Raw genomic sequence first — 9756 nt, 5'->3', positions numbered from 1 at the left:
TGTCCTCTCAAGTTGAGCTGTAATCACAAGCTGTGCTGCCCTCACAAGCTGTGCTGTCCTCACATGCTGTGCTGTCCTCACAAGCTGTGCTGCCCTCACAAGCTGTGCTCTCCTCGCAAGCTGTGCTGCCCTTACAAGCTGTGCTGTTCTCGCAAGCTGTGCTGTCCTCGCAAACTGTGCTGTCCTCGCAAGCTGTGCTGTCCTCGCAAGCTGTGCTGCCCTCGCAAGCTGTGCTGCCCTCACAAGCTGTGCTGTCCTCGCAAGCTGTGCTGTCCTCGCAAGCTGTGCTGCCCTCACAAGCTGTGCTGCCCTCACAAGCTGTGCTACCCTCACAAGCTGTGCTGCCCTCACAAGCTGTGCTGCCCTCGCAAGCTGTGCTCCCTCGCAAGCTGTGCTGTCCTCGCAAGCTGTGCTGTCCTCGCAAGCTGTGCTGTCCTCGCAAGCTGTGCTGCCCTCGCAAGCTGTGCTGCCCTCGCAAGCTGTGCTGCCCTCGCAAGCTGTGCTGCCCTCGCAAGCTGTGCTGCCCTCGCAAGCTGTGCTGTCCTCGCAAGCTGTGCTGTCCTCGCAAGCTGTGCTGCCCTCGCAAGCTGTGCTGTCCTCGCAAGCTGTGCTGCCCTCGCAAGCTGTGCTGTCCTCGCAAGCTGTGCTGTCCTCGCAAGCTGTGCTGCCCTCGCAAGCTGTGCTGCCCTCGCAAGCTGTGCTGCCCTCGCAAGCTGTGCTGCCCTCGCAAGCTGTGCTGCCCTCGCAAGCTGTGCTGCCCTCGCAAGCTGTGCTGCCCTCGCAAGCTGTGCTGCCCTCGCAAGCTGTGCTGCCCTCGCAAGCTGTGCTGTCCTCGCAAGCTGTGCTGTCCTCGCAAGCTGTGCTGTCCTCGCAAGCTGTGCTGTCCTCGCAAGCTGTGCTGCCCTCGCAAGCTGTGCTGTCCTCGCAAGCTGTGCTGTCCTCGCAAGCTGTGCTGCCCTCGCAAGCTGTGCTGCCCTCGCAAGCTGTGCTGCCCTCGCAAGCTGTGCTGCCCTCGCAAGCTGTGCTGCCCTCGCAAGCTGTGCTGCCCTCGCAAGCTGTGCTGTCCTCGCAAGCTGTGCTGCCCTCGCAAGCTGTGCTGCCCTCGCAAGCTGTGCTGCCCTCGCAAGCTCTGCTGCCCTCGCAAGCTGTGCTGCCCTCGCAAGCTGTGCTGTCCTCGCAAGCTGTGCTGTCCTCGCAACTTGTACTGCCCCCACAAGGTGTGCTTCCCTCACAAGGTGTGCTCTCCTTGCAATGTGTGCTGTACTGTCCTCAAAAAGTATGCTGTGTTCACAAGGTCAGATATACTAACTACGTCTTTTGTCATTGTGAGGATTGCCAGTGTCAATTTCAGTGCTGTCAGTGTAAGTTTTACTGTCCTCACAGGTGTTGTAGTCATCACAAGTTTTGCAGGAATGGCAGGATATGCACTTATCAGAAAATGTGTTTGTCCTCCCAACATGTTGTACCTTAATATGGTGTTCTGTCCTCACTTGTTTAACACTCCTGAAAATGTTTGCTGTAATCATAAGATGTGCTGTCCTCGTAAAGTATGCTGTCCCACAAGGTGTGTTGTCCTCGAAAGATGAGCTTTCCTTGCAGGCTATTTTATCCTTGCAAGGGGTGTGCATTCTGTGCAAGGTGAACTGTCCTCACTGCTTCTTCTGTCCTTGCAATTTATTCTGTCCCCACAAGGTGAGCTGTACTGCCAACATGTGCTGACCTCATAATAAGTGCAGCAATCAGAAGGCATGCAGTCATTGGAACATACAATTTTTCACAAAATATGCCATCTTCATATATTATCCTATCCCCACACAGTGTACTAACATTACAAGGCATGCTGTCCCCTTAAGGTGTGCCTTCCTTATAAAATGAGCTCTCATTCCAACGTGTGCTCTCCCTTTAGGGAGTGCTGACAACCTAAGGTGAGCTGTCCTCTGCATATCTGCCATCCTCTTAACACTTGATGTCCTCTGCAGGTGTGCTATTTTATTAATGTCTTGTGTTCTGAAGGTGTCTTCACAGGGCAACATGTCTTCACAGGGTGTGCTGCCTTCACAGGTGTGCTGTCCTCCCAACATGTGCGGTGTTCGTGAGGTTTGCTGTCTTGCAGGGTGTGCGGGCCGTCTTTGCAAAGTGTGCCATTCTCGCATGGTGAGCCATCCTTACATGATGTGCCATTCTCGCAAGGTGTGCCATCCTTGCAAGGTGTGCTGTCCTCGCAAGGTGTGCAATCATCCTCACAAGGTGTGCCCTCCTTGCAAGGTGTGCTGTCCTTGCAAGGTGTGCCGTACTCGCAAGTAGTGCCATCCTCACAAGGTCTCCCATCCTCGCAAGGTGTGCCATCCTCACAAGGTGTGCTAACCTCGCAAGGTGTGCTGTACTCACAGCCCATGCACGGTGACCTTACCTTGCAGCGCAAGCTGCCCTCATAGCGTGGGGTTCTACAATCCTGAGATGTTCTGTACTCACATAATGTGCTGTCCGCAGTAGGGATGCTGACCTCAAATGATGTGGTGCCCACACTTGATGTTATGTCATTGGATAGTGCGGCATACTGATAATATGTCCCATCCTCAATCAGTGTAGTCTCTCACAATCTGTACTGTCTTTACAATTTGTGCTGCCACTGGTAGGTGTGCAGCACGACTTTGCAAGATGTGCTTTACCATAGGTGTGCTTTCCATTCATGGTGAGCTGTCTGCTCTGCTCACATGAAACACTGATCTCTGAACGTATGTTCATCTACCAACGGGTCTTTTTCTTAAATGTATGAACTCACATTCTCTAATTTTTTTTATAAAGAATGACATACCCACAAGGTGAACTGAGTAAATTATCTTGCTGCATTGACATGGTTTGCAGTCCTTACACATCATGATGTCCACACAGATCTCGTCACTTCTTAGAAGTTATGAACTCAGACTAGGCTGTTTTCTCTGTGCGTGCAGCCTACACAAGGAGTGCAGCCTTCGCAAGGACTGCAGTCTTCACAAGATGTGCTGTCCTCACAAGGTGTGCTGTCTTCAAAAGGTGTGATGTCTTCAAAAGGTGTGCTGCCGTGGCACGGCGTGCTGCCTTCGCATGGAGTGCAGCCTTCCCATGGAGTGCTGCCTTTGCACAGAGTGCTGCCTTTGCACAGAGTGCTGTCTTCGAAGGGAGTGCTGACTTTGGAGGGAGTGCAGAGTTCACAGGGAGTGTAGCCTTCGGACAGAGTGCTGTCTTTGCACGGAGTGCTACCTTTACAGGGAGCGCTGCCTGCAGCAGGGAGTGCTGCATTCGCAGGGAGTGCTGCCTTCGCAAGGAGTGCTGCCTTAGCACAGAGTGCAGCCTTCGCACGTAGTGCTGCCTTCGCCCGGAGTGCTGCCTTCACAGGGAGTGATGCCTTCACAGGGAGTGCTGCCTTCACAGAGAGTGCTGCCTTCACAGAGAGTGCTGCCTTCACAGAGAGTGCTGCCTTCACTGAGAGTGCTGCCTTTGCAAGGACTGCTGCCTTCGCAAGGAGTGCTGCCTTCGCACAGAGTGCAGCCTTCGCACGTAGTGCTGCCTTTGATCAGAGTGCTGCCTTCGCAAGGAGCGCTGCCTTCGCAAAGAGTGCTGCCTTCGCAAGGAGTGCTGCCTTCGCAAGGAGTGCTGCCTTCGCAAGGAGTGCTACCTTCGCAAGGAGTGCTGCCTTTGCACGGAGTGTTGCCTTTGCGCGGAGTGCTGCCTTCGCACCGAGTGCTGCTTTCGCAAGGAGTGCTGCCTTCGCAAGGATTGCTGCCTTCGCAAGGAGTGCTGCCTTCATAAGAGGTGCTGCCTTTGCACGGGGTGCTGCCTTCGCAAGAAATGCAGCCTTTGCACGGAGTGCTACCTTCACACAGAGTGCTGCCTTTGCACGGAGTGCTGCCTTCGCACCGAGTGCTGCTTTCGCAAGGATTGCTGCCTTCGCAAGGATTGCTGCCTTCGCAAGGAGTGCTGCCTTCATAAGAGGTGCTGCCTTTGCACGGGGTGCTGCCTTCGCAAGAAATGCAGCCTTTGCACGGAGTGCTACCTTCGCACAGAGTGCTGCCTTTGCACGGAGTGCTGCCTTCGCACCGAGTGCTGCTTTCGCAAGGAGTGCTGCCTTCGCAAGGATTGCTGCCTTCGCAAGGAGTGCTGCCTTCATAAGAGGTGCTGCCTTTGCACGGGGTGCTGCCTTCGCAAGGAATGCAGCATTTGCACGAAGTGCTACCTTCGCATAGAGTGCTGCCTTTGCACGGAGTGCTGCCTTCGCAAGGACGGCTGCCTTTGCAAGGAGTGCTGCCTTAGCAAGGAGTGCTGCCTTCGCAAGGAGTGCTGCCTTCGCAAGGAGTGCTGCCTTCGCACGGAGTGCTACCTTCACAGGGAGTGCTGCCTTAGCAAGGAGTGCTGCCTTCGCAAGGAGGGCTGCTTTTGCAAGGCGTGCTGCATTCGCTAGGAGTGCTGCTTTCGCAGGGAGAGCTGCCTTCGCAAGGATTGCTGCCTTCGCAAGGACTGCAGCCTTCGCAAGGAGTGCTGCCTTTGCACGGAGTGCTGCCTTTGCACGGAGTGCTGCCATTGCACGGAGTGCTGCCTTTGCACGGAGTGCTGCCTTTGCACAGAGTGCTGCCTTTGCACGGAGTGCTGCCTTTGCACGGAGTGCTGCCTTCGCACGGAGTGTACCCTTCGCACGTATTGCTTCCTTCGAATGGAGTGCTGCCTTCGCATGGAGTGCTGCCTTCACAAGGAGTGCTGCCTTCGCTAAGAGAGCTGCCTTCACAATACGTGCTGCCTTCCCAAGGGGTGCTGCCTTCGCAAGGAGTGCTGCCTTTGCACGGAATGATGCCTTCGCAGGGAGTGCAGCCTTCGCAAGGAGTGCTGCCTTCGCAAGGAGTGCTGCCTTCGGAAGGAGTGCTGCCTTCGGAAGGAGTGCTGCCTTCGCAAGGAGTGCTGCCTTCGCAAGGAGTGCTGCCTTCGCAAGGAGTGCTGCCTTCGCAAGGAGTGCTGCCTTCGCAAGGAGTGCTGCCTTTGCACGGAGTGTTGCCTTTGCACGGAGTGCTGCCTTCGCACCGAGTGCTGCTTTCGCAAGGAGTGCTGCCTTCGCAAGGATTGCTGCCTTCGCAAGGAGTGCTGCCTTCATAAGAGGTGCTGCCTTTGCACGGGGTTCTGCCTTCGCAAGAAATGCAGCCTTTGCACAGAGTGCTACCTTCGCACAGAGTGCTGCCTTTGCATGGAGTGCTGCCTTCGCACCGAGTGCTGCTTTCGCAAGGAGTGCTGCTTTCGCAAGAATGCTGCCTTCGCAAAGAGTGCTGCCTTCGCACGGAGTGCTGCCTTTGGAAGGAGTGCTGCCTTCGCAAAGAGTGCTGCCTTTGCAAGGAGTGCAGCCTTTGCAAGGAGTGCTGCCTTTGCAAGGAGTGCTGCCTTCGCAAGGAGTGCTGCCTTCGCAAGGAGTGCTGCCTTCGCACGGAGTGCTACCTTCACAGGGAGTGCTGCCTTAGCAAGGAGTGCTGCCTTCGCAAGGAGGGCTGCTTTTGCAAGGCGTGCTGCATTCGCTAGGAGTGCTGCTGTCGCAGGGAGTGCTGCCTTCGCAAGGATTGCTGCCTTCGGAAGGACTGCTGCCCTCGCAAGGAGTGCTGCCTTTGCACGGAGTGCTGCCTTTGCACGGAGTGCTGCCTTTGCACAGAGTGCTGCCTATGCACGGAGTGCTGCCTTCGCACGGAGTGTACCCTTCGCACGTATTGCTTCCTTCGAATGGAGTGCTGCCTTCGCAGGGAGTGCAGCCTTCGCAAGGAGTGCAGCCTTCGCAAGGAGTGCAGCCTTCGCAAGGAGTGCTGCCTTCGCAAGGAGTGCTGCCCTCACATGGAGTGCTGCCTTAGCACAGAGTGCAGCCTTCGCACGTAGTGCTGCCTTCGCATGGAGTGCTATCTTCGCAGGGAGTGCTGCTTTTGCAGAAATTGCTGACTTTGCAAGTAGTGCTGCCTTCGCAAGGATTGTTGCCGTGGCACGGCGTGCTTCCTTCGCATGGAGTGCAGCCTTCCCATGGAGTGCTGCCTTTGCACAGAGTGCTGCCTTCGCAGGGAGTGCTGCCTTTGCAGGGTGTGCAGAGTTCACAGGGAGTGTAGCCTTCGGACAGAGTGCTGTCTTTGCACGGAGTGCTACCATTACAGGGAGTGCTGCCTGCAGCAGGGAGTGCTGCATTCGCAGGGAGTGCTGCCTCCGCAAGGAGTGCTGCCTTAGCACAGAGTGCAGCCTTAGCACGTAGTGCTGCCTTCGCCCGGAGTGCTGCCTTCGCAGGGAGTGCTGCCTTCACAGAGAGTGCTGCCTTCACTGAGAGTGCTGCCTTTGCAAGGACTGCTGCCTTCGCAAGGAGTGCTGCCTTCGCACAGAGTGCAGCCTTCGCACGTAGTGCTGCCATTGCACAGAGTGCTGCTTTCGCAAGAAGCGCTGCCTTCGCAAAGAGTGCCTCCTTTGCAAGGAGTGCTGCCTTCGCAAGGAGTGCTGCCTTCGCAAGGAGTGCTGAGTTCGCAAGGAGTGCTGCCTTCGCAAGGAGTGCTGCCTTCGCAAGGAGTGTTGCCTTCGCAAGGAGTGCTGCCTTCGCAAGGAGTGCTGCCTTCGCAAGGAGTGCTGCCTTCGCAAGGAGTGCTGCCTTCGCAAGGAGTGCTGCCTACGCAAGGAGTGCTGCCTTCGCAAGGAGTGCTGCCTTCGCAAGGAGTGCTACCTTCGCAAGAAGTGCTGCCTTTGCACGGAGTGCTGCCTTTGCACAGAGTGCTGCCATCGCAAGGAGTGCTGCCTTTGCACAGAGTGCTGCTCTCGCAAGGTGTGCTGCCTTTGCACAGAGTGCTGCCTTCGCAAGGAGTGCTGCCTTCGCTAGGAGTGCTGCCTTTGCACAGAGTGCTGCCTTCGCACAGAGTGCAGCCTTTGCACATAGTGCAGCCTTTGCATGGTGTGCAGCCTTCACACGTAGTGCTGCCTTTGCACGGAATGCAGACTTCGCACATAGTGCTGCCTTTGCACGGAGTGCTGCCTTTGCGCGGAGTGCTGCCATTGCACGGAGTGCTGCCTTTGCACGGAGTGCTGCCTTTGCACGGAGTGCTGCCTTTGCACGGAGTGCTGCCTTTGCACGGAGTGCTGCCTTTGCACGGAGTGCTGCCTTTGCACGGAGTGCTGCCTTTGCACGGAGTGCTGCCTTGGCACGGAGTGCTGCCTTCGCAAGGAGTGCTACCTTCGCAAGGAGTGCTGCCTTCGCAAGGAGTGCTGCCCTCGCAAGGAGTGATCCCTTCTCAAGGAGTGCTACCTTCGCAAGGAGTGGTGCCTTTAAACGGAGTGCTGCCGTCACAGGGAATGCAGCCTTCGCAAGGAGTGCTCCCTTCGCAAGGAGTGCTGCCTTTGCACGGAGTGCAGCCTTTGCACAGAGTGCTGCCTTCGCAAGGAGAGCTGCCTTCGCAAGCAGTGCTGCCTTCGCAAGGAGTGATTCCTTCTCAAGGAGTACTTCCTTCGCAAGGAGTGGTGCCTTTAAACGGAGTGCTGCCTTCGCAAGGAGTGCTGCCTTCGCAAGGAGTGCTGCCTTCGCAAGGAGTGCTGCATTCGCAGAGGGTGCTGCGTTCGCAGGGAGTCTGCCTTCGCAGGGAGTGCTGCCTTCGCAGGGAGTGCTGCCTTCGCAGGGAGTGCTGCCTTCGCAAGGAGTGCTGCCTTCGCAAGGAGTGCTGCCTTCGCAAGGAGTGCTGCCTTCGCAAGGAGTGCTGCGTTCGCAAGGAGTGCTGCGTTTGCAGGGAGTGCTGAGTTCGCAGGGAGTGCTGCCTTTGCACGGAGTGCTGCCTTCGCACGGAGTGCTGCCATCCACGGAGTGCTGCCTTCGCAGAGTGTGCTGCCTTTGCACGGAGTGCTGCCATCGCAGGGAGTGCTGCCTTCGCAGGGAGTGCTGCCTTCGCAAGGGGTGGTGCCTACGCATGTAGGTCTGCCTTCGCACGGAGTGCTGCCTTTGCAAGGAGTGCTGCCTTCGCACGAAGTGCAGCCTTTGCACATAGTGCTGTCTTGGCACGGAGTGCTGCCATCGCACAGAGTGCTGCCTTCGCAAGGAGTGCTGCCTTCACAAGGAGGTTAGCCTTCGCAAGGAGTGCTGCCTTCGCACGGAGTGCTGCCTTCGCACGGAGTGCTTCCTTCGCACGGAGTGCTGCCTTCGCACAGAGTGCTGCCTTCCACGGAGTGCTGCCTTCGCAGAGTGTGCTGCCTTCGCGCTGAGTGCTGCCTTTGCACAGAGTGCTGCCTTCGCAGGGAGTGCTGCCTTCGCAAGGAGTGCTGCCTTCGCAAGGAGTGCTGCCTTCGCAAGGAGTGCTGCCTTCGCAAGGAGTGCTGCCTTCGCAAGGAGTGCTGCCTTCGCAAGGAGTGCTGCCTTCGCAAGGAGTGCTGCCTTCGCAAGGAGTGCTGCCTTCGCAAGGAGTGCTGCCTTTGCTAGGATTGCTGCCTTTGCAAGGAGTGTTGCCTTCGCAAGGAGTGCTGCCTCTGCAAGGAGTGCTGTCTTCGCAAGGAAAGCTGTCTTCGCAAGGAGTGCTGCCTTCGCAGGGAGTGCAGCCTTCGCAAGGAGTGGTGCTCTCGCAAGGAGTGGTGCTCTCGCAAGGAGTCCTGCCTTAGCAGGGAGTGCTGCCTTTGCAAGGAGTGCTGCCTTCGCAAGGAGTGCTGCCTTCGCAAGGAGTGCTGCGTTCACAAGGTATGCTGCGTTCGCAGGGAGTGCTGCGTTCGCAGGGAGTGCTGCCTTCGCACGGAGTGCTGCCCTCGCACGGAGTGCTGCCTTCCACAGAGTGCTGCCTTCGCACTGCGTGCTGCCTTCGCACGGAGTGCTGCCATCGCAGGGAGTGCTGCCTTCGCAGGGAGTGCAGCCTTCGCAAGGGGTGGTGCCTACGCATGTAGGTCTGCCTTCGCAGGGAGTGCTGCCTTTGCAAGGAGTGCTGCCTTCGCACGAAGTGCAGCCTTTGCACATAGTGCTGTCTTCGCACGGAGTGCTGCCTTCGCACAGAGTGCTACCTTCGCAAGGAGTGCTGCCTTCGCAAGGAGTGCTGCCCTCGCACGGAGTGCTGCCTTCGCACGGAGTGCTGCCTCCGCACGGAGTGCTGCCTTCGCACGGAGTGCTGCCTTCCACGGAGTGCTGCCTTCGCAGAGTGTGCTGCCTTGGCAAGGAGTGCTGCCTTCGCAAGGAGTGCTGCCCTCGCACGGAGTGCTGCCTTCGCACAGAGTGCTGCCTTCGCAGGGAGTGCTGCCTTCGCAGGGAGTGCTGCCGTTGCAGGGAGTGCTGCCTTTGCAGGGAGTGCTGCCTTCGCATGGAGTGCTGCCTTCGCACGGAGTGCTGCCTTCGCACGGAGTGCTGCCTTCGCACGGAGTGCTGCCTTCGCACGGAGTGCTGCCTTCGCACGGAGTGCTGCCTTCGCACGGAGTGCTGCCTTTGCACGGAGTGCTGCCTTCGCACGGAGTGCTCCCTTCGCAGGGAGTGCTGCCTTCGCACAGAGTGCTGCCTTCGCAAGGAGTGCTGCCTTCGCAAGGAGTGCTGCCTTCGCAAGGAGTGCTGCCTTCGCAAGGAGTGCTGGCTTCGCAAGGAGTGCTTCCTTCGCAAGGACTGCTGCCTTCGCAAGGAGTACTGCCTTCGCAAGGAGTGCTGCCTTTGCAAGGTGTGCTGCCTTCGCAAGGAGTGCTGCGTTCGCAGGGAGTGCTGCGTTCGCAGGGAGTGCTGCCTTCGCAGGGAGTGCTGCCTTTGCAGGGAGTGCTGCCTTGGCAGGGAGTGCTGCCTTT

General features: G+C 57.7%; 1 protein-coding gene across 1 annotated transcript; it reads right to left on the bottom strand.

The window, feature by feature from the left end:
- Positions 1–2920: 2920 nt before the first annotated feature.
- On the bottom strand, positions 2921–5119 carry LOC126108178 (uncharacterized). Its single transcript, XM_049913419.1, has 2 exons — positions 3656–5119; positions 2921–3511 (listed from the first exon to the last, which is right to left on the bottom strand). The coding sequence occupies exons 1-2, from the start codon at positions 5117–5119 to the stop codon at positions 2921–2923; spliced, it is 2055 nt and encodes a 684-aa protein (XP_049769376.1).
- Between the last annotated feature and the right edge of the window lie 4637 nt (positions 5120–9756).

This window comes from Schistocerca cancellata, chromosome 11, assembly GCF_023864275.1.
Source record: "Schistocerca cancellata isolate TAMUIC-IGC-003103 chromosome 11, iqSchCanc2.1, whole genome shotgun sequence".
Classification (NCBI taxonomy): domain Eukaryota; kingdom Metazoa; phylum Arthropoda; class Insecta; order Orthoptera; family Acrididae; genus Schistocerca; species Schistocerca cancellata.
This window is presented reverse-complemented; position numbering and strand designations above follow the sequence as displayed.